Here is a 26,545-nt window from a genome sequence, read left to right as displayed (position 1 = left end):
GTGTCTCTGTGTGACTGTGAAGTTTGAACTGAAACAGGTACAGCCCAATCAGAGCTTCTGTGTCTCTGTGTGACTGTGAAGTTTGAACTGAAACAGGTACAGGCCAATCAGAGCTTCTGTGTGACCGTGATCCAACCCCAGACGTCCAGTTGTCTTCCTGGTTGCTGATGTCACGCTGCTATAGTTAACACAATTAGAGTGTTATCTCCTGACGTGTGAACCGGTATAATGAGAGAGAAACGGGTCCGGTTAACGAATAGAAAAACGCCAGCCCACTGGTGGTACAGATGCTTCCAAACATTTAATGGATCTATTCAACAACGGTTCAGTAAAACATACCTTAATCAGGGTGGACGCTGTCATCATCCTGGAAACAGAAACTCTCAGGCAAACATAGATTAATACTGTCTTAATAACCTGTCAATTCCCTGGTCCTGTATATTAATACTATCTTAATAACCTGTCAATTCCCTGGTCCTATAGATTAATACTGTCTTAATAACATGTCAATTCTCTGGTCCTATAGATTAATACTGTCTTAATAACCTGTCCATTCTCTGGTCCTATAGATTAATACTGTCTTAATAACCTGTCAATTCCCTGGTCCTATAGATTAATACTGTCTTAAAAACCTGTCAATTCCCTGGTCCTATAGATTAATACTGTCTTAATAACCTGTCAATTCCCTGGTCCTATAGATTAATACTCTCATCATCTAGGAAACAGAAACTCTCAGGCAAACATAGATTAATACTGTCTTAATAACCTGTCAATTCCCTGGTCCTATAGATTAATACTGTCTTAATAACCTGTCAATTCCCTGGTCCTGTATATTAATACTGTCTTAATAACCTGTCAATTCCCTGGTCCTATAGATTAATACTGTCATCATCTAGGAAACAGAAACTCTCAGGCAAACATAGATTAATACTGTCTTAATAACCTGTCAATTCCCTGGTCCTATAGATTAATACTGTCTTAATAACCTGTCAATTCCCTGGTCCTATAGATTAATACTGTCTTAATAACCTGTCAATTCCCTGGTCCTGTATATTAATAATGTCATCATCTAGGAAACAGAAACTCTCAGGCAAACATAGATTAATACTGTCTTAATAACCTGTCAATTCCCTGGTCCTATAGATTAATACTGTCTTAATAACCTGTCAATTCCCTGGTCCTGTATATTAATACTGTCTTAATAACCTGTCAATTCCCTGGTCCTATAGATTAATACTGTCATCATCTAGGAAACAGAAACTCTCAGGCAAACATAGATTAATACTGTCTTAATAACCTGTCAATTCCCTGGTCCTATAGATTAATACTGTCTTAATAACCTGTCAATTCCCTGGTCCTATAGATTAATACTGTCTTAATAACCTGTCAATTCCCTGGTCCTGTATATTAATAATGTCATCATCTAGGAAACAGAAACTCTCAGGCAAACATAGATTAATACTGTCTTAATAACCTGTCCATTCTCTGGTCCTATAGATTAATACTGTCTTAATAACCTGTCAATTCCCTGGTCCTGTATATTAATACTGTCTTAATAACCTGTCAATTCCCTGGTCCTATAGATTAATACTGTCTTAATAACCTGTCCATTCTCTGGTCCTATAGATTAATACTATCTTAATAACCTGTCCATTCCCTGGTCCTATAGATTAATACTGTCATCATCTAGGAAACAGAAACTGTCAGGCAAACATAGATTAATACTGTCTTAATAACCTGTCAATTCTCTGGTCCTATAGATTAATACTGTCTTAAAAACCTGTCCATTCTCTGGTCCTATAGAGTAATACTGTCTTAATATCCTGTCAATTCCCTGGTCCTATAGATTAATACTGTCTTAAATTCCTGTCAATTCCCTGGTCCTATAGATTAATACTGTCTTAATAACCTGTCCATTCTCTGGTCCTATAGATTAATACTGCTTTAATAACCTGTCCATTCTCTGGTCCTATAGATTAATACTGTCTTAATAACCTGTCCATTCCCTGGTCCTATAGATTAATACTGTCTTAATAACCTGTCAATTCCCTGGTCCTATAGATTAATACTGTCTTAATAACCTGTCCATTCTCTGGTCCTATAGATTAATACTGTCTTCATTCCCTGGTCCTATAGATTAATACTGTCTTAATAACCTGTCAATTCCCTGGTCCTGTATATTAATACTCTCTTAATAACCTGTCAATTCTCTGGTCCTGTATATTAATACTGTCTTAATAACCTGTCAATTCCCTGGTCCTGTATATTAATACTTTCTTAATAACCTGTCAATTCCCTGGTCCTGTATATTAATACTGTCTTAATAACCTGTCAATTCCCTGGTCCTGTATATTAATACTTTCTTAATAACCTGTCAATTCACTGGTCCTATAGATTAATACTGTCTTAATAACCTGTCAATTCCCTGGTCCTATAGATTAATACTTTCTTAATAACCTGTCAATTCCCTGGTCCTACAGATTAATACTGTCTTAATAACCTGTCCATTCTCTGGTCTTATAGAATAATACTGTCTTAACAACCTGTCAATTCCCTGGTCCTATAGATTAATAATGTCATCATCTAGGAAACAGAAACTCTCAGGCAAACATAGATTAATACTGTCTTAATAACCTGTCAATTCTCTGGTCCTGTATATTAATACTGTCTTAATAACCTGTCAATTCCCTGGTCCTATAGATTAATAATGTCATCATCTAGGAAACAGAAACTCTCAGGCAAACATAGATTAATACTGTCTTAATAACCTGTCAATTCTCTGGTCATGTATATTAATACTGTCTTAATAACCTGTCAATTCCCTGGTCCTGTAGATTAATACTGTCATCATCTAGGAAACAGAAACTGTCAGGCAAACATAGATTACTACTGTCTTAATAACCTGTCAATTCCCTGGTCCTATAGATTAATACTGTCTTAATAACCTGTCCATTCTCTGGTCCTATAGATTAATACTGTCTGAATAACCTGTCAATTCCCTGGTCCTATAGATTAGTACTGTCATCATCTAGGAAACAGAAACTCTCAGGCAAACATAGATTAATACTGTCTTAATAACCTGTCAATTCTCTGGTCCTGTATATTAATACTGTCTTAATAACCTGTCAATTCCCTGGTCCTATAGATTAATACTGTCATCAACTAGGAAACAGAAACTCTCAGGCAAACATGGGCCAAATGTCCCCTCCCCTTCAGAAATAGATTAATACTGTCTTAATAACCTTTCAATTCTCTGGTCCTATAGATTAATACTGTCTTAATAACCTGTCAATTCCCTGGTCCTATAGATTAATACTGTCTTAATAACCTGTCAATTCTCTGGTCCTATAGATTAATACTGTCTTAATAACCTGTCAATTCCCTGGTCCTATAGATTAACTGTAAAGGTAGTCAATGTTGTTCTCCCCCTTACACGAGGAGGAGCATGGATCGGACCAAGATGCGGATTGGTGATTAATCATACTTTTAATGAAAACAGCAAACACGACACTACAAAACTACAAAACAACAAACTAACAAACCTTCAACCGTCCTGTGTGGCCCAAACACTGACACAGGAACAAACACCCACAAAACACCAGTGAAACCCTGGCTGCCTTTGTATGACTCTCAATTAGAGACAAACAATACACACCTGTCTCTAATTGAGAATCATACCAGGCCGAACACAAAACCCCACATAGAAATACAAACATAGACAAACCCACCCAACTCACGCCCTGACCAACTAAAATGAATACAAAACAAAGGAAAACAGGTCAGGAACGTGACATTAACACTGTCATCATCTAGGAAACAGAAACTCTCAGGCAAACATAGATTAATACTGTCTTAATAACCTGTCAATTCTCTGGTCCTGTATATTAATACTGTCTTAATAACCTGTCAATTCCCTTGTCCTGTATATTAATGGTGTCATCATCTAGGAAACAGAAACTCTCAGGCAAACATAGATTAATACTGTCTTAATAACCTGTCCATTCCCTGGTCCTGTATATTAATACTGTCTTAATAACCTGTCAATTCTCTGGTCCTATAGATTAATACTGTCTTAATAACCTGTCAATTCTCTGGTATTGTATATTAATACTGACTTAATAACCTGTCCATTCTCTGGTCCTATAGATTAATACTGTCATCATCTAGGAAACAGAAACTCTCAGGCAACCATAGATTAATACTGTCTTAATAACCTGTCAATTCTCTGGTCCTGTATATTAATACTGTCTTAATAACCTGTCAATTCCCTGGTCCTATAGATTAATACTGTCATCATCTAGGAAACAGAAACTCTCAGGCAAACATGGGCCAAATGTCCCCTCCCCTTCAGAAATAGATTAATACTGTCTTAATAACCTTTCAATTCTCTGGTCCTATAGATTAATACTGTCTTAATAACCTGTCAATTCCCTGGTCCTATAGATTAATACTGTCTTAATAACCTGTCAATTCTCTGGTCCTATAGATTAATACTGTCTTAATAACCTGTCAATTCCCTGGTCCTATAGATTAACACTGTCATCATCTAGGAAACAGAAACTCTCAGGCAAACATAGATTAATACTGTCTTAATAACCTGTCAATTCTCTGGTCCTGTATATTAATACTGTCTTAATAACCTGTCAATTCCCTTGTCCTGTATATTAATGGTGTCATCATCTAGGAAACAGAAACTCTCAGGCAAACATAGATTAATACTGTCTTAATAACCTGTCCATTCCCTGGTCCTGTATATTAATACTGTCTTAATAACCTGTCAATTCTCTGGTCCTATAGATTAATACTGTCTTAATAACCTGTCAATTCTCTGGTATTGTATATTAATACTGACTTAATAACCTGTCCATTCTCTGGTCCTATAGATTAATACTGTCATCATCTAGGAAACAGAAACTCTCAGGCAACCATAGATTAATACTGTCTTAATAACCTGTCAATTCCCTGGTCCTATAGATTAATACTGTCTAAATAACCTGTCAATTCTCTGGTCCTGTATATTAATACAGTCTTAATAACCTGTCAATTCCCTGGTCCTATATATTAATACTGTCTTAATAACCTGTCAATTCCCTGGTCCTATAGATTAATACTGTCTTAATAACCTGTCAATTCCCTGGTCCTATAGATTAATACTGTCTTAATAACCTGTCAATTCCCTGGTCCTATAGATTACCACTGTCATCATCTAGGAAACAGAAACTCTCAGGCAAACATAGATTAATACTGTCTTAATAACCTGTCAATTCTCTGGTCCTATAGATTAATACTGCCATCATCTAGGAAACAGAAACTCTCAGACAAACATAGATTAATACTGTCTCAATAACCTGTCCATTCCCTGGTCCTGTATATTAATACTGTCATCATCTAGGAAACAGAAACTCTCAGGCAAACATAGATTAATACTGTCTTAATAACCTGTCAATTCCCTGGTCCTGTATATTAATACTGTCTTAATAACCTGTCAATTCTCTGGTCCTGTATATTAATACTGTCTTAATAACCTGTCCATTCCCTGGTCCTATAGATTAATACTGTCTTAATAACCTGTCAATTCCCTGGTCCTATAGATTAATACTGTCTTAATAACCTGTCCATTCGATTAATACTGTCTTAATAACCTGTCAATTCCCTGGTCCTATAGATTAATACTGTCTTAATAACCTGTCAATTCCCTGGTCCTATAGATTAATACTGTCTTAATAACCTGTCAATTCCCTGGTCCTGTATATTAATACTGTCATCATCTAGGAAACAGAAACTCTCAGGCAAACATAGATTAATACTGTCTTAATAACCTGTCCATTCTCTGGTCCTATAGATTAATACTGTCTTAATAACCTGTCAATTCCCTGGTCCTGTATATTAATACTGTCTTAATAACCTGTCAATTCCCTGGTCCTATAGATTAATACTGTCATCATCTAGTAAACAGAAACTGTCAGGCAAACATAGATTAATACTGTCTTAATAACCTGTCAATTCTCTGGTCCTATAGATTAATACTGTCTTAATAACCTGTCCATTCTCTGGTCCTATAGAGTAATACTGTCTTAATATCCTGTCAATTCCCTGGTCCTATAGATTAATACTGTCTTAATAACCTGTCAATTCCCTGGTCCTATAGATTAATACTGTCTTAATAACCTGTCCATTCTCTGATCCTATAGATTAATACTGTTTTAATAACCTGTCCATTCTCTGGTCCTATAGATTAATACTGTCTTAATAACCTGTCCATTCCCTGGTCCTATAGATTAATATTGTCTTAATAACCTGTCAATTCCCTGGTCCTATAGATTAATACTGTCTTAATAACCTGTCCATTCTCTGGTCCTATAGATTAATACTGTCTTCATTCCCTGGTCCTATAGATTAATACTGTCTTAATAACCTGTCAATTCCCTGGTCCTGTATATTAATACTCTCTTAATAACCTGTCAATTCTCTGGTCCTGTAAATTAATACTGTCTTAATAACCTGTCCATTCCCTGGTCCTATAGATTAATACTGTCTTAATAACCTGTCAATTCTCTGGTCCTATAGATTAATACTGTGTTAATAACCTGTCCATTCTCTGGTCCTATAGACTAATACTGTCTTAATAACCTGTCAATTCCCTGGTCCTATAGATTAATAATGTCATCATCTAGGAAACAGAAACTCTAAGGCAAACATAGATTAATACTGTCTTAATAGCCTGTCAATTCTCTGGTCCTGTATATTAATACTGTCTTAATAACCTGTCAATTCCCTGGTCCTATAGATTAATACTTTCTTAATAACCTGTCAATTCCCTGGTCCTACAGATTAATACTGTCTTAATAACCTGTCCATTCTCTGGTCTTATAGAATAATACTGTCTTAACAACCTGTCAATTCCCTGGTCCTATAGATTAATAATGTCATCATCTAGGAAACAGAAACTCTCAGGCAAACATAGATTAATACTGTCTTAATAACCTGTCAATTCTCTGGTCCTGTATATTAATACTGTCTTAATAACCTGTCAATTCCCTGGTCCTATAGATTAATAATGTCATCATCTAGGAAACAGAAACTCTCAGGCAAACATAGATTAATACTGTCTTAATAACCTGTCAATTCTCTGGTCCTGTATATTAATACTGTCTTAATAACCTGTCAATTCCCTGGTCCTATAGATTAATACTGTCATCATCTAGGAAACAGAAACTGTCAGGCAAACATAGATTACTACTGTCTTAATAACCTGTCAATTCCCTGGTCCTATAGATTAATACTGTCTTAATAACCTGTCCATTCTCTGGTCCTATAGATTAATACTGTCTGAATAACCTGTCAATTCCCTGGTCCTATAGATTAGTACTGTCATCATCTAGGAAACAGAAACTCTCAGGCAAACATAGATTAATACTGTCTTAATAACCTGTCAATTCTCTGGTCCTGTATATTAATACTGTCTTAATAACCTGTCAATTCCCTGGTCCTATAGATTAATACTGTCATCATCTAGGAAACAGAAACTCTCAGGCAAACATGGGCCAAATGTCCCCTCCCCTTCAGAAATAGATTAATACTGTCTTAATAACCTTTCAATTCTCTGGTCCTATAGATTAATACTGTCTTAATAACCTGTAAATTCCCTGGTCCTATAGATTAATACTGTCTTAATAACCTGTCAATTCTCTGGTCCTATAGATTAATACTGTCTTAATAACCTGTCAATTCCCTGGTCCTATAGATTAACACTGTCATCATCTAGGAAACAGAAACTCTCAGGCAAACATAGATTAATACTGTCTTAATAACCTGTCAATTCTCTGGTCCTGTATATTAATACTGTCTTAATAACCTGTCAATTCCCTTGTCCTGTATATTAATGGTGTCATCATCTAGGAAACAGAAACTCTCAGGCAAACATAGATTAATACTGTCTTAATAACCTGTCCATTCCCTGGTCCTGTATATTAATACTGTCTTAATAACCTGTCAATTCTCTGGTCCTATAGATTAATACTGTCTTAATAACCTGTCAATTCTCTGGTATTGTATATTAATACTGACTTAATAACCTGTCAATTCCCTGGTCCTATAGATTAATACTGTCTTAATAACCTGTCAATTCCCTGGTCCTGTATATTAATACTGTCTTAATAACCTGTCCATTCTCTGGTCCTATAGATTAATACTGTCATCATCTAGGAAACAGAAACTCTCAGGCAACCATAGATTAATACTGTCTTAATAACCTGTCAATTCCCTGGTCCTATAGATTAATACTGTCTAAATAACCTGTCAATTCTCTGGTCCTGTATAATAATACTGTCTTAATAACCTGTCAATTCCCTGGTCCTATAGATTAATACTGTCTTAATAACCTGTCAATTCCCTGGTCCTGTATATTAATACTGTCTTAATAACCTGTCAATTCCCTGGTCCTATAGATTAATACTGTCTTAATAACCTGTCAATTCCCTGGTCCTATAGATTAATACTATCTTAATAACCTGTCAATTCCCTGGTCCTATAGATTACCACTGTCATCATCTAGGAAACAGAAACTCTCAGGCAAACATAGATTAATACTGTCTTAATAACCTGTCAATTCTCTGGTCCTATAGATTAATACTGCCATCATCTAGGAAACAGAAACTCTCAGACAAACATAGATTAATACTGTCTCAATAACCTGTCCATTCCCTGGTCCTGTATATTAATACTGTCATCATCTAGGAAACAGAAACTCTCAGGCAAACATAGATTAATACTGTCTTAATAACCTGTCAATTCCCTGGTCCTGTATATTAATACTGTCTTAATAACCTGTCAATTCTCTGGTCCTGTATATTAATACTGTCTTAATAACCTGTCCATTCCCTGGTCCTATAGATTAATACTGTCTTAATAACCTGTCAATTCCCTGGTCCTATAGATTAATACTGTCATCATCTAGGAAACAGAAACTCTCAGGCAAACATAGATTAATACTGTCTTAATAACCTGTCAATTCCCTGGTCCTGTAGATTAATACTGTCTTAATAACCTGTCAATTCCCTGGTCCTGTATATTAATACTGTCTTAATTACCTGTCCATTCCCTGGTCCTGTATATTAATACTGTCTTAATAACCTGTCCATTCGATTAATACTGTCTTAGTAACCTGTCAATTCCCTGGTCCTATAGATTAATACTGTCATCATCTAGGAAACAGAAACTCTCAGGCAAACATAGATTAATACTGTCTTAATAACCTGTCAATTCCCTGGTCCTGTAGATTAATACTGTCTTAATAACCTGTCAATTCCCTGGTCCTGTATATTAATACTGTCTTAATTACCTGTCCATTCCCTGGTCCTGTATATTAATACTGTCTTAATAACCTGTCAATTCCCTGGTCCTATAGATTAATAGTGTCTTAATAACCTGTCAATTCTCTGGTCCTGTATATTAATACTGTCTTAATAACCTGTCAATTCCCTGGTCCTATAGATTAATACTGTCTTAATAACCTGTCCATTCTCTGGTCCAATAGTTGCAGCAGTTCATTGAGGAGAATGCAGAGCAGGGTTTTGGTTCAGCCACACTAGCAGTGGACCAGGCCCTGGAGAGAACAAAAGCCAACATCAAGTGGGTCGCAGAGAACAAAGGAGACGTCCTCACATGGTTCACTGTTAATTCAGCATAAACTTATTTGTGGACTGTTTGGAGTTTAAATTCATATGTGCAGAATGCAGGTATTTCATGTTTAATAATATAGAATGAATTATTTTTCTGAAATATTTGCTAAGAATTTTTACCCAGAACCAATAAAGTTTACATTGCAAAAATATATAGAATATATTGTATTGTGTAAAAAAAGTAGAGAAGTTTGAGTCAGGAGAGTGTGAAGTCAGACAGGTTCAGCTTTGTAATCAGTCTTTAAAGAAGAACTATACAAGACAGGAAGAGAGGAGAGGAGAGGAGAGGAGAGGAGAGGAGAGGAGAGGAGAGGAGAGGAGAGGAGAGGAGAGGAGAGGGTGAAGTCAGACAGGTTCAGCTTTATAATCAGTCTTTAAAGAAGAACTATACAAGACAGGAAGAGAGGAGAGGAGAGGAGAGGAGAGGAGGAGAGAGGAGAGGAGGCGAGGAGGAGAGGAGAGGAGAGGAAGGAGGAGAGGAGAGGAGAGGAGAGGAAAGGAGAAGAAGGAGAGGAGAGAGGAGAGGAGGAGAGGAGAGGAGGAGAGGAGGAGAGGACGGAGGAGAGGAGAGGAGGAGAGGAAGGAAGAGAGGAGGAGAGGAAAGGAGAAGAAGGAGAGGAGGAAAGGAGAAGAAGGACGGTGTGAAGTCAGACAGGTTCAGCTTTATAATAAGTCTTTAAAGAGGAACTATACAAGACAGGAAGAGAGGAGAAGAGAGGAGAGGAGGAGAGGAAAGGAGGAGAGGAGGAGAGGAAAGGAGAAGAAGGAGAGTGTGAAGTCAGACAGGTTCAGCTTTATAATCCGTCTTTTAAGAAGAACTATACAAGACAGGAAGAGAGGAGAGGAGAGGAGAGGAGAGGAGAGGAAGGAAAGAGGAGAGGAGGAGAGGAGGAGAGGAGAGGAGAAGAGGAGGAGAGGAGAGGAGAAGAGGAGGAGAGGAGAGGAGGAGAGGAAGGAGGAGAGGAGGAGAGAAAAGGAGAAGAGCTCTCCTCTCCTTCAATTTACTACCTTCCTCATCAGTCAGGGACCAACACCTCTCCTCTCCTTTAGTTTACATCATCCCTCTGAAACTGACCGTATCTCCCTTCATTAGTGGTCTATATCCGCTCTATCCTCTCTATTTTACTAAATAGCATGAGATGGGCCCAGAATGTCCCAGAATGCCCTGTGTTATAGAGACTGCACTGAGCCAGCGAGCCGTGCCCCTCCCATTGCGTGCCAACGGTCAGGGGGAATCTGTTGTCTGTAATCCCAACACGGAAGCTAGCAGCTAGAGGACGAGCTCAGATGATGAAGGGCAGAGAGACACAGCCAGGAGTAGATCACATTCACCAGGCTGATGTCCTTGTGCTATAGCCTTTGCCTAGCCTTTGTTCTGTTATAATCTCCACCCGGCACAGCCAGAAGAGGACTGGCCACCCCTCATAGCCTGGTTCCTCTCTAGGTTTCTTCCTAGGTTTTGGCCTTTCTAGGGAGTTTTTCCTAGCCACCGTGCTTCTACGCCTGCATTGCTTGCTGTTTGGGGGTTTTAGGCCGGGTTTCTGTACAGCACTTTGAGATGTTAGCTGATGTACGAAGGGCTATATAAAATAAACTTGATTTGATTTGATTTGACTGTGAGGTTGAACTGCATAGTTTACACAACAGCCTAAAGATCAATGACAACTTCCTGTTTTCTAGATCAATGACAACTTCCTGTTTTCTAGATCAATGACAACTTCCTGTTTTCTCCACACTAGATCATTTTATTTCTCTATTGTGTCTGCAGTGGTCCAGACAGAGCAACCCCGTCAGTCAAGCTGATGCCAGTGTTCATGGTGGAATGTGATTGGTTTGGGTGGATGGCTTGACGGCTGGGTGGGGAATGTAGAGGTGGGGCTAAGGGATGGAGGGGGAGGGGTAAATGGAGAGTGGTCACTGTGTTGCTCTAAATTTAGCCAATGGCTCGGCTGGGGTGGAGCTAATCCTCTTTGGCCTGAATTAGGATTACCAGGCAGCTTTATCACTATGGTGCCTCTATGAAATCAAATGAAATTGTATTTGTACGAGGTAATAACATGGCTATATACAGGGAGTACCAGGTAATAACATGGGTATGTACAGGAAGTACCAGGTAATAACATGGCTATATACAGGGAGTACCAGGTAATAACATGGCTATATACAGGGAGTACCAGGTAATTACATGGCTATATACAGGAAGTACCAGGTAATAACATGGCTACATACAGGGAGTACCAGGTAGTAACCTGGCTATATACAGGGAGTACCAGGTAATAACATGGCTATATACAGGGAGTACCAGGTAATAACATGACTATATACAGGGAGTACCAGGTAATAACATGGCTATATACAGGGAGTACCAGGTAATAACATGACTATATACAGGGAGTGCCAGGTAATAACATGGCTATATACAGGAAATGCCAGGTAATAACATGGCTATATACAGGAAGTACCAGGTAATAACATGGCTATATACAGGGAGTACCAGTACTGAGTCAATGTGGAGGGGTACCAGGTAATAACATGGCTATATACAGGAAGTATCAGGTTATAACATGGTTGTATACAGGGAGTACCAGGTAATAACATGGCTATATACAGGGAGTACCAGGTAATAACATGGCTATATACAGGAAGTACCAGTACTGAGTCAATGTGGAGGGGAACAAAGTAATAACATGGGTATGTACAGGAAGTACCAGGTAATAACATGGCTATATACAGGGAGTACCAGGTAATACCATGGCTATATATAGGGAGTACCAGGTATTAACATGGCTATATACAGGGAGTACCAGGTTATAACATGGCTATATACAGGAAGTACCAGGTAATAACATGGCTATCTACCTCCATCACTCCAGTATCCCTGTCTCCTTCCCCCTATACATATCTACCTCCATCACTCCAGTATCCCTGTCACCTTCCCCCTATACATATCTACCTCCATCACTCCAGTATCCCTGTCTCCTTCCCCATATACATATCTACCTCCATCACTCCAGTATCCCTGTCTCCTTCCCCCTATACATATCTACCTCCATCACTCCAGTATCCCCTTCCCCCTATACATATCTACCTCCATCACTCCAGTATCCCTGTCACCTTCCCCCTATACATATCTACCTCCATCACTCCAGTATCCCTGTCTCCTTCCCCATATACATATCTACCTCCATCACTCCAGTATCCCTGTCTCCTTCCCCCTATACATATCTACCTCCATCACTCCAGGAGCCCCTTCCCCCTATACATATCTACCTCCATCACTCCAGTATCCCTGTCCCCTTCCCCCTATACATATCTACCTCCATCACTCCAGTATCCCTGTCTCCTTCCCCCTATACATATCTACCTCCATCACTCCAGTATCCCTGTCTCCTTCCCCCTATACATATCTACCTCCATCACTCCAGTATCCCTGTCCCCTTCCCCCTATACATATCTACCTCCATCACTCCAGTATCCCTGTCTCCTTCCCCCTATACATATCTACCTCCATCACTCCAGTATCCCTGTCCCCTTCCCCCTATACATATCTACCCCCATCACTCCAGTATCCCCTTCCCCCTATACATATCTACCTCCATCACTCCAGTATCCCTGTCCCCTTCCCCCTATACATATCTACCTCCATCACTCCAGTATCCCTGTCCCCTATACATATCTACCTCCATCACTCCAGTATCCCTGTCTCCTTCCCCCTATACATATCTACCTCCATCACTCCAGTATCCCTGTCCCCTTCCCCCTATACATATCTACCTCCATCACTCCAGTATCCCTGTCCCCTTACCCCTATACATATCTACCTCCATCACTCCAGTATCCCTGTCCCCTTCCCCCTATACATATCTACCTCTATCACTCCAGTATCCCTGTCCCCTTCCCCCTATACATATCTACCTCCATCACTACAGTATCCCCTTCCCCCTATACATATCTACCTCCATCACTCCAGTATCCCCTTCCCCCTATACATATCTACCTCCATCACTCCAGTATCCCTGTCCCCCTCCCCCTATACATATCTACCTCCATCACTCCAGTATCCCCTTCCCCCTATACATATCTACCTCCATCACTCCAGTATCCCTGTCCCCTTCCCCCTATACATATCTACCTCCATCACTCCAGTATCCCCTTCCCCCTATACATATCTACCTCCATCACTCCAGTATCCCCTTCCCCCTATACATATCTACCTCCATCACTCCAGTATCCCTGTCCCCCTCCCCCTATACATATCTACCTCCATCACTCCAGTATCCCTGTCCCCTATACATATCTACCTCCATCACTCCAGTATCCCTGTCCCCTATACATACCTACCTCCATCACTCCAGTATCCCTGTCCCCTATACATACCTACCACCATCACTCCAGTATCCCTGTCTCCTTCCCCCTATACATATCTACCTCCATCACTCCAGTATCCCCTTCCCCCTATACATATCTACCTCCATCACTCCAGTATCCCTGTCTCCTTCCCCCTATACATATCTACCTCCATCACTCCAGTATCCCCTTCCCCCTATACATATCTACCTTCATCACTCCAGTATCCCCTTCCCCCTATACATATCTACCTCCATCACTCCAGTATCCCTGTCCCCTCCCCCCTATACATATCTACCCCCATCACTCCAGTATCCCTGTCTCCTTCCCCCTATACATATCTACCCCCATCACTCCAGTATCCCCTTCCCCCTATACATATCTACCTCCATCACTCCAGTATCCCCTTCCCCCTATACATATCTACCTCCATCACTCCAGTATCCCCTTCCCCCTATACATATCTACCTCCATCACTCCAGTATCCCCTTCCCCCTATACATATCTACCTCCATCACTCCAGTATCCCCTTCCCCCTATACATATCTACCTCCATCACTCCAGTATCCCCTTCCCCCTATACATATCTACCTCCATCACTCCAGTATCCCTGTCCCCTTCCCCCTATACATATCTACCTCCATCACTCCAGTATCCCTGTCTCCTTCCCCCTATACATATCTACCTCCATCACTCCAGTATCCCTGTCTCCTTCCCCCTATACATATCTACCTCCATCACTCCAGTATCCCTGTCTCCTTCCCCCTATACATATCTACCTCCATCACTCCAGTATCCCCTTACCCCTATACATATCTACCTCCATCACTCCAGTATCCCTGTCTCCTTCCCCCTATACATATCTACCTCCATCACTCCAGTATCCCCTTCCCCCTATACATATCTACCTCCATCACTCCAGTATCCCCTTCCCCCTATACATATCTACCTCCATCACTCCAGTATCCCCTTCCCCCTATACATATCTACCTCCATCACTCCAGTATCCCTGTCTCCTTCCCCCTATACATATCTACCTCCATCACTCCAGTATCCCCTTCCCCCTATACATATCTACCTCCATCACTCCAGTATCCCCTTCCCCCTATACATATCTACCTCCATCACTCCAGTATCCCTGTCCCCCTCCCCCTATACATATCTACCTCCATCACTCCAGTATCCCCTTCCCCCTATACATATCTACCTCCATCACTCCAGTATCCCTGTCCCCTTCCCCCTATACATATCTACCTCCATCACTCCAGTATCCCCTTCCCCCTATACATATCTACCTCCATCACTCCAGTATCCCCTTCCCCCTATACATATCTACCTCCATCACTCCAGTATCCCTGTCCCCCTCCCCCTATACATATCTACCTCCATCACTCCAGTATCCCCTTCCCCCTATACATATCTACCTCCATCACTCCAGTATCCCTGTCTCCTTCCCCCTATACATATCTACCTCCATCACTCCAGTATCCCCTTCCCCCTATACATATCTACCTTCATCACTCCAGTATCCCCTTCCCCCTATACATATCTACCTCCATCACTCCAGTATCCCTGTCCCCTCCCCCCTATACATATCTACCTCCATGACTCCAGTATCCCTGTCTCCTTCCCCCTATACATATCTACCCCCATCACTCCAGTATCCCCTTCCGCCTATACATATCTACCTCCATCACTCCAGTATCCCCTTCCCCCTATACATATCTACCTCCATCACTCCAGTATCCCCTTCCCCCTATACATATCTACCTCCATCACTCCAGTATCCCCTTCCCCCTATACATATCTACCTCCATCACTCCAGTATCCCCTTCCCCCTATACATATCTACCTCCATCACTCCAGTATCCCTGTCTCCTTCCCCCTATACATATCTACCTCCATCACTCCAGTATCCCTGTCTCCTTCCCCCTATACATATCTACCTCCATCACTCCAGTATCCCCTTACCCCTATACATATCTACCTCCATCACTCCAGTATCCCTGTCTCCTTCCCCCTATACATATCTACCTCCATCACTCCAGTATCCCTGTCTCCTTCCCCCTATACATATCTACCTCCATCACTCCAGTATCCCCTTACCCCTATACATATCTACCTCCATCACTCCAGTATCCCTGTCTCCTTCCCCCTATATATATCTACCTCCATCACTCCAGTATCCCTGTCTCCTTCCCCCTATACATATCTACCTCCATCACTCCAGTATCCCTGTCCCCTCCCCCCTATACATATCTACCTCCATCACTCCAGTATCCCTGTCTCCTTCCCCCTATACATATCTACCTCCATCACTCCAGTATCCCCTTACCCCTATACATATCTACCTCCATCACTCCAGTATCCCTGTCTCCTTCCCCCTATACATATCTACCTCCATCACTCCAGTATCCCTGTCCCCTTCCTCCTATACATATCTACCTCCATCACTCCAGTATCCCTGTCTCCTTCCCCCTATACATATCTACCTCCATCACTCCAGTATCCCTGTCTCCTTCCCCCTATACATATCTACCTCCATCACTCCAGTATCCCTGTCACCTTAACCCTATACATATCTACCTCCATCACTCCAGTATCCCCTTCCCCCTATACATATCTACCTCCATCACTCCAGTATCCCTGTCTCCTTCCCCCTATACATATCTACCTCCATAACTCCAGTATCCCTGTCCCCTTCCTCCTATACATATCTACCTCCATCACTCCAGTATCCCTGTCTCCTTCCCCCTATACATATCTACCTCCATCACTCCAGTATCCCTGTCCCCTTCCCCCTATACATATCTACCTCCATCACTCCAGTATCCCTGTCTCCTTACCCCTATACATATCTACCTCCATCACTCCAGTATCCCTGTCTCCTTCCCCCTATACATATCTACCTCCATCACTCCAGTATCCCTGTCCCCTTCCCCCTATACATATCTACCTCCATCACTCCAGTATCCCTGTCCCCTTCCCCCTATACATATCTACCTCCATCACTCCAGTATCCCCGTCTCCTTCCCCCTATACATATCTACCTCCATCACTCCAGTATCCCTGTCCCCTTCCCCCTATACATATCTACCTCCATCACTCCAGTATTCCTGTCTCCTTCCCCCTATACATATCTACCTCCATCACTCCAGTATCCCTGTCCCCTTACCCCTATACATATCTACCTCCATCACTCCAGTATCCCTGTCTCCTTCCCCCTATATATATCTACCTCCATCACTCCAGTATCCCTGTCTCCTTCCCCCTATACATATCTACCTCCATCACTCCAGTATCCCTGTCTCCTTCCCCCTATACATATCTACCTCCATCACTCCAGTATCCCCTTCCCCCTATACAGATCTACCTCCATCACTCCAGTATCCCTGTCTCCTTCCCCCTATACATATCTACCTCCATCACTCCAGTATCCCCTTCCCCCTATACATATCTACCTCCATCACTCCAGTATCCCCTTCCCCCTATACATATCTACCTCCATCACTCCAGTATCCCCTTCCCCCTATACATATCTACCTCCATCACTCCAGTATCCCTGTCTCCTTCACCCTATACATATCTACCTCCATCACTCCAGTATCCCCTTCCCCCTATACATATCTACCTCCATCACTCCAGTATCCCTGTCTCCTTCCCCCTATACATATCTACCTCCATCACTCCAGTATCCCTGTCTCCTTCCCCCTATACATATCTACCTCCATCACTCCAGTATCCCTGTCCCCTTCCCCCTATACATATCTACCTCCATCACTCCAGTATCCCTGTCTCCTTCCCCCTATACATATCTACCTCCATCACTCCAGTATCCCTGTCCCCTTCCCCCTATACATATCTACCTCCATCACTCCAGTATCCCTGTCCCCTATACATATCTACCTCCATCACTCCAGTATCCCTGTCCCCTATACATACCTACCTCCATCACTCCAGTATCCCTGTCCCCTTCCCCCTATACATATCTACCTCCATCACTCCAGTATCCCTGTCCCCTTCCCCCTATACATATCTACCTCCATCACTCCAGTATCCCTGTCCCCTATACATACCTACCTCCATCACTCCAGTATCCCTGTCCCCTTCCCCCTATACATATCTACCTCCATCACTCCAGTATCCCTGTCTCCTTCCCCCTATACATATCTACCTCCATCACTCCAGTATCCCTGTCTCCTTCCCCCTATACATATCTACCTCCATCACTCCAGTATCCCTGTCCCCTTCCCCCTATACATATCTACCTCTATCACTCCAGTATCCCTGTCTCCTTCCCCCTATACATATCTACCTCCATCACTCCAGTATCCCTGTCACCTTCCCCCTATACATATCTACCTCCATCACTCCAGTATCCCTGTCTCCTTCCCCCTATACATATCTACCTCCATCACTCCAGTATCCCTGTCCCCTTCCCCCTATACATATCTACCTCCATCACTCCAGTATCCCTGTCTCCTTCCCCCTATACATATCTACCTCCATCACTCCAGTATCCCTGTCCCCTATACATATCTACCTCCATCTCTCCAGTATCCCTGTCTCCTATACATATCTACCTCCATCACTCCAGTATCAATGTCTCCTTCCCCCTAAACATATCTACCTCCATCACTCCAGTATCCCTGTCCCCTATACATATCTACCTCCATCACTCCAGTATCCCCTTCCCCCTATACATATCTACCTCCATCACTCCAGTATCCCTGTCCCCTTCCCCCTATACATATCTACCTCCATCACTCCAGTATCCCTGTCTCCTTCACCCTATACATATCTACCTCCATCACTCCAGTATCCCTGTCTCCCTCCCCCTATACATATCTACCTCCATCACTCCAGTATCCCTGTCTCCTTCACCCTATACATATCTACCTCCATCACTCCAGTATCTCTGTCCCCTTCCCCCTATACATATCTACCTCCATCACTCCAGTATCCCTGTCTCCTTACCCCTATACATATCTACCTCCATCACTCCAGTATCGCTGTCCGCTTCCCCCTATACATATCTACCTCCATCACTCCAGTATCCCCTTCCCCCTATACATATCTACCTCCATCACTCCAGTATCCCTGTCCCCTTCCCCTATACATATCTACCTCCATCACTCCAGTATCCCTGTCCCCTTCCCCCTATACATATCTACCTCCATCACTCCAGTATCCCTGTCCCCTTCCCCCTATACATATCTACCTCCATCACTCCAGTATCCCTGTCTCCTTCCCCCTATACATATCTACCTCCATCACTCCAGTATCCCTGTCCCCTTACCCCTATACATATCTACCTCCATCACTCCAGTATCCCTGTCTCCTTCCCCCTATACATATCTACCTCCATCACTCCAGTATCCCTGTCTCCTTCCCCCTATACACATCTACCTCCATCACTCCAGTATCTTTGTCCCCTTCCCCCTTTACATATCTACCTCCATCACTCCAGTATCCCTGTCCCCTTCCCCCTATACATATCTACCTCCATCACTCCAGTATCCCTGTCCCCTTCCCCCTATACATATCTACCTTCATCACTCCAGTATCCCTGTCTCCTTCCCCGTATACATATCTCCCTCCATCACCCCAGTATCCCTGTCCCTTTACCCCTATACATATCTACCTCCATCACTCCAGTATCCCCTTCCCCCTATACATATCTACCTCCATCACTCCAGTATCACTGTCCCCTTCCCCCTATACATATCTACCTCCATCACTCCAGTATCCCTGTCCCCTATACATATCTACCTCCATCACTCCAGTATCCCTGTCCCCTATACATATCTACCTCCATCACTCCAGTATCCCTGTCCCCTATACATATCTACCTTCATCACTCCAGTATCCCTGTCCCCTATACATCTCTACCTCCATCACTCCAGTATCCCTGTCCCCTATACATATCTACCTCCATCACTCCAGTATCCCTGTCCCCTATACATATCTACCTCCATCACTCCAGTATCCCTTCCCCTATACATATCTACCTCCATCACTCCAGTATCCCTGTCCCCTTCCCCCTATACATATCTACCTCCATCACTCCAGTATCCCTGTCTCCTTCCCCCTATACATATCTACCTCCATCACTCCAGTATCCCTGTCCCCTTCCCCTATACATATCTACCTCCATCACTCCAGTATCCCTGTCTCCTTCCCCCTATACATATCTACCTCCATCACTCCAGTATCCCCTTCCCTGATACATATCTACCTCCATCACTCCAGTATCCCTGTCTCCTTCCCCCTATACATATCTACCTCCATCACTCCAGTATCCCTGTCTCCTTCCCCTATACATATCTACCTCCATCACTCCAGTATCACCTTCCCCCTATACATATCTTCCTCCATCACTCCAGTATCCCTGTCCCTTATACATATCTACCTCCATCACTCCAGTATCCCTGTCCCCTACACATATCTACCTCCATCACTCCAGTATCCCTGTCCCCTTCACCCTATACATATTTACCTCCATCACTCCAGTATCCCTGTCCCCTTCCCCCTATACATATCTACCTCCATCACTCCAGTATCCCTGTCCCCTTCCCCCTATACATATCTACCTCCATCACTCCAGTATCCCTGTCCCCTTCCCCCTATACATATCTACCTCCATCACTCCAGTATCCCTGTCCCCTTCCCCCTATACATATCTACCTCCATCACTCCAGTATCCCTGTCCCCTTCCCCCTATACATATCTACCTCCATCACTCCAGTATCCCTGTCCGCTTCCCCCTATACATATCTACCTCCATCACTCCAGTATCCCTGTCCCCTTCCCCCTATACATATCTACCTCCATCACTCCAGTATCCCTGTCTCCTTCCCCCTATACATATCTACCTCCATCACTCCAGTATCCCTGTCTCCTTCCCCCTATACATATCTACCTCCATCACTCCAGTATCCCTGTCTCCTTCCCCCTATACACATCTACCTCCATTACTCCAGTATCTTTGTCCCCTTCCCCCTATACATATCTACCTCCATCACTCCAGTATCCCTGTCCCCTTCCCCCTATACATATCTACCTCCATCACTCCAGTATCCCTGTCACCTTCCCCCTAAACATATCTACCCCCATCACTCCAGTATCCCTGTCTCCTTCCCCGTATACATATCTCCCTCCATCACCCCAGTATCCCTGTCACCTTACCCCTATACATGTCTACCTCCATCACTCCAGTATCCCTGTCTCCTTACCCCTATACATATCTACCTCCATCACTCCAGCATCCCTGTCCCCTTACCCCTATACATATCTACCTCCATCACTCCAGTATCCCTGTCCCCTTCCCCCTATACATATCTACCTCCGTCACTCCAGTATCCCTGTCCCCTTACCCCTATACATATCTACCTCCATCACTCCAGTATCCCTGTCACCTTCCCCCTATACATATCTACCTCCATCACTCCAGTATCCCTGTCCCCTTCCCCCTATACATATCTACCTCCATCACTCCAGTATCCCCTTCCCCCTATACATATCTACCTCCATCACTCCAGTATCCCCTTCCCCCTATACATATCTACCTCCATCACTCCAGTATCACTGTCCCCTTCCCCCTATACATATCTACCTCCATCACTCCAGTATCCCTGTCCCCTATACATATCTACCTCCATCACTCCAGTATCCCTGTCCCCTATACATATCTACCTCCATCACTCCAGTATCCCTGTCCCTTTACCCCTATACATATCTACCTCCATCACTCCAGTATCCCTGTCCCTTTACCCCTATACATATCTACCTCCATCACTCCAGTATCCCCTTCCCCCTATACATATCTACCTCCATCACTCCAGTATCACTGTCCCCTTCCCCCTATACATATCTACCTCCATCACTCCAGTATCCCTGTCCCCTATACATATCTACCTCCATCACTCCAGTATCCCTGTCCCCTATACATATCTACCTCCATCACTCCAGTATCCCTGTCCCCTATACATATCTACCTTCATCACTCCAGTATGCCTGTCCCCTATACATCTCTACCTCCATCACTCCAGTATCCCTGTCCCCTTCCCCCTATACATATCTACCTCCATCACTCCAGTATCCCTGTCTCCTTCCCCCTATACATATCTACCTCCATCACTCCAGTATCCCTGTCCCCTATACATATCTACCTCCATCACTCCAGTATCCCTGTCCCCTATACATATCTACCTCCATCACTCCAGTATCCCTGTCCCCTTCACCCTATACATATCTACCTCCATCACTCCAGTATCCCTGTCCCCTATACATATCTACCTCCATCACTCCAGTATCCCTGTCCCCTATACATATCTACCTCCATCACTCCAGTATCCCTGTCCCCTTCCCCCTATACATATCTACCTCCATCACTCCAGTATCCCCTTCCCCCTATACATATCTACCTCCATCACTCCAGTATCCCTGTCTCCTTCCCCCTATACATATCTACCTCCATCACTCCAGTATCCCTGTCTCCTTCCCCCTATACATATCTACCTCCATCACTCCAGTATCCCTGTCCCCTTCCCCCTATACATATATACCTTCATCACTCCAGTATCCCCTTCCCCCTATACATATCTACCTCCATCACTCCAGTATCCCCTTCCCCCTATACATATCTACCTCCATCACTCCAGTATCCCCTTCCCCCTATACATATCTACCTCCATCACTCCAGTATCCCTGTCCCCTATACATATCTACCTCCATCACTCCAGTATCCCTGTCTCCTTCCCCCTATACATATCTACCTCCATCACTCCAGTATCCCTGTCACCTTCCCCCTATACATATCTACCTCCATCACTCCAGTATCCCTGTCTCCTTCCCCCTATACATATCTACCTCCATCACTCCAGTATCCCTGTCCCCTTCCCCCTATACATATCTACCTTCATCACTCCAGTATCCCTGTCTCCTTCCCCGTATACATATCTCCCTCCATCACCCCAGTATCCCTGTCCCTTTACCCCTATACATATCTACCTCCATCACTCCAGTATCCCCTTCCCCCTATACATATCTACCTCCATCACTCCAGTATCCCTGTCCCCTATACATACCTACCTCCATCACTCCAGTATCCCTGTCCCCTTCCCCCTATACATATCTACCTCCATCACTCCAGTATCCCTGTCCCCTTCCCCCTATACATATCTACCTCCATCACTCCAGTATCCCTGTCCCCTATACATACCTACCTCCATCACTCCAGTATCCCTGTCCCCTTCCCCCTATACATATCTACCTCCATCACTCCAGTATCCCTGTCTCCTTACCCCTATACATATCTACCTCCATCACTCCAGTATCCCTGTCTCCTTCCCCCTATACATATCTACCTCCATCACTCCAGTATCCCTGTCCCCTTCCCCCTATACATATCTACCTCCATCACTCCAGTATCCCTGTCCCCTTCCCCCTATACATATCTACCTCCATCACTCCAGTATCCCCGTCTCCTTCCCCCTATACATATCTACCTCCATCACTCCAGTATCCCTGTCCCCTTCCCCCTATACATATCTACCTCCATCACTCCAGTATTCCTGTCTCCTTCCCCCTATACATATCTACCTCCATCACTCCAGTATCCCTGTCCCCTTACCCCTATACATATCTACCTCCATCACTCCAGTATCCCTGTCTCCTTCCCCCTATATATATCTACCTCCATCACTCCAGTATCCCTGTCTCCTTCCCCCTATACATATCTACCTCCATCACTCCAGTATCCCTGTCTCCTTCCCCCTATACATATCTACCTCCATCACTCCAGTATCCCCTTCCCCCTATACATATCTACCTCCATCACTCCAGTATCCCTGTCTCCTTCCCCCTATACATATCTACCTCCATCACTCCAGTATCCCCTTCCCCCTATACATATCTACCTCCATCACTCCAGTATCCCCTTCCCCCTATACATATCTACCTCCATCACTCCAGTATCCCCTTCCCCCTATACATATCTACCTCCATCACTCCAGTATCCCTGTCTCCTTCACCCTATACATATCTACCTCCATCACTCCAGTATCCCCTTCCCCCTATACATATCTACCTCCATCACTCCAGTATCCCTGTCTCCTTCCCCCTATACATATCTACCTCCATCACTCCAGTATCCCTGTCTCCTTCCCCCTATACATATCTACCTCCATCACTCCAGTATCCCTGTCCCCTTCCCCCTATACATATCTACCTCCATCACTCCAGTATCCCTGTCTCCTTCCCCCTATACATATCTACCTCCATCACTCCAGTATCCCTGTCCCCTTCCCCCTATACATATCTACCTCCATCACTCCAGTATCCCTGTCCCCTATACATATCTACCTCCATCACTCCAGTATCCCTGTCCCCTATACATACCTACCTCCATCACTCCAGTATCCCTGTCCCCTTCCCCCTATACATATCTACCTCCATCACTCCAGTATCCCTGTCCCCTTCCCCCTATACATATCTACCTCCATCACTCCAGTATCCCTGTCCCCTATACATACCTACCTCCATCACTCCAGTATCCCTGTCCCCTTCCCCCTATACATATCTACCTCCATCACTCCAGTATCCCTGTCTCCTTCCCCCTATACATATCTACCTCCATCACTCCAGTATCCCTGTCTCCTTCCCCCTATACATATCTACCTCCATCACTCCAGTATCCCTGTCCCCTATACATATCTACCTCCATCACTCCAGTATCCCTGTCTCCTATACATATCTACCTCCATCACTCCAGTATCAATGTCTCCTTCCCCCTAAACATATCTACCTCCATCACTCCAGTATCCCTGTCCCCTATACATATCTACCTCCATCACTCCAGTATCCCCTTCCCCCTATACATATCTACCTCCATCACTCCAGTATCCCTGTCTCCTATACATATCTACCTCCATCACTCCAGTATCAATGTCTCCTTCCCCCTAAACATATCTACCTCCATCACTCCAGTATCCCTGTCCCCTATACATATCTACCTCCATCACTCCAGTATCCCCTTCCCCCTATACATATCTACCTCCATCACTCCAGTATCCCTGTCCCCTTCCCCCTATACATATCTACCTCCATCACTCCAGTATCCCTGTCTCCTTCACCCTATACATATCTACCTCCATCACTCCAGTATCCCTGTCTCCCTCCCCCTATACATATCTACCTCCATCACTCCAGTATCCCTGTCTCCTTCACCCTATACATATCTACCTCCATCACTCCAGTATCTCTGTCCCCTTCCCCCTATACATATCTACCTCCATCACTCCAGTATCCCTGTCTCCTTCCCCCTATACATATCTACCTCCATCACTCCAGTATCCCTGTCCGCTTCCCCCTATACATATCTACCTCCATCACTCCAGTATCCCCTTCCCCCTATACATATCTACCTCCATCACTCCAGTATCCCTGTCCCCTTCCCCTATACATATCTACCTCCATCACTCCAGTATCCCTGTCCCCTTCCCCCTATACATATCTACCTCCATCACTCCAGTATCCCTGTCCCCTTCCCCCTATACATATCTACCTCCATCACTCCAGTATCCCTGTCTCCTTCCCCCTATACACATCTACCTCCATCACTCCAGTATCTTTGTCCCCTTCCCCCTTTACATATCTACCTCCATCACTCCAGTATCCCTGTCCCCTTCCCCCTATACATATCTACCTCCATCACTCCAGTATCCCTGTCCCCTTCCCCCTATACATATCTACCTTCATCACTCCAGTATCCCTGTCTCCTTCCCCGTATACATATCTCCCTCCATCACCCCAGTATCCCTGTCCCTTTACCCCTATACATATCTACCTCCATCACTCCAGTATCCCCTTCCCCCTATACATATCTACCTCCATCACTCCAGTATCACTGTCCCCTTCCCCCTATACATATCTACCTCCATCACTCCAGTATCCCTGTCCCCTATACATATCTACCTCCATCACTCCAGTATCCCTGTCCCCTATACATATCTACCTCCATCACTCCAGTATCCCTGTCCCCTATACATATCTACCTTCATCACTCCAGTATCCCTGTCCCCTATACATCTCTACCTCCATCACTCCAGTATCCCTGTCCCCTATACATATCTACCTCCATCACTCCAGTATCCCTGTCCCCTATACATATCTACCTCCATCACTCCAGTATCCCTGTCCCCTATACATATCTACCTCCATCACTCCAGTATCCCTGTCCCCTTCCCCCTATACATATCTACCTCCATCACTCCAGTATCCCTGTCTCCTTCCCCCTATACATATCTACCTCCATCACTCCAGTATCCCTGTCCCCTTCCCCTATACATATCTACCTCCATCACTCCAGTATCCCTGTCTCCTTCCCCCTATACATATCTACCTCCATCACTCCAGTATCCCCTTCCCTGATACATATCTACCTCCATCACTCCAGTATCCCTGTCTCCTTCCCCCTATACATATCTACCTCCATCACTCCAGTATCCCTGTCTCCT

The 26,545-nt window shown here is 43.8% G+C and overlaps 1 protein-coding gene across 1 annotated transcript in view; it reads left to right on the top strand.

Moving 5' to 3' along the window:
• The window catches only part of LOC129834799 (aminopeptidase N-like), a 97,315-nt gene extending 87,481 nt beyond the window's left edge, over positions 1 to 9,834 (top strand). The window contains exon 20 of the mRNA XM_055900085.1: positions 9,536 to 9,834. Within this exon, the coding sequence (XP_055756060.1) occupies positions 9,536 to 9,688 (153 nt within the window). The 3' untranslated portion in view covers positions 9,689 to 9,834. The remainder of the gene's footprint in view (positions 1 to 9,535) is intronic.
• The last annotated feature ends 16,711 nt before the right edge of the window (positions 9,835 to 26,545 follow it).

The sequence above is a fragment of the Salvelinus fontinalis genome, chromosome 35 (genome assembly GCF_029448725.1).
Source record: "Salvelinus fontinalis isolate EN_2023a chromosome 35, ASM2944872v1, whole genome shotgun sequence".
Classification (NCBI taxonomy): domain Eukaryota; kingdom Metazoa; phylum Chordata; class Actinopteri; order Salmoniformes; family Salmonidae; genus Salvelinus; species Salvelinus fontinalis.
The sequence above is the reverse complement of the archived record's forward strand: the minus strand, read 5'-3'. Positions and strand labels throughout refer to the sequence as shown.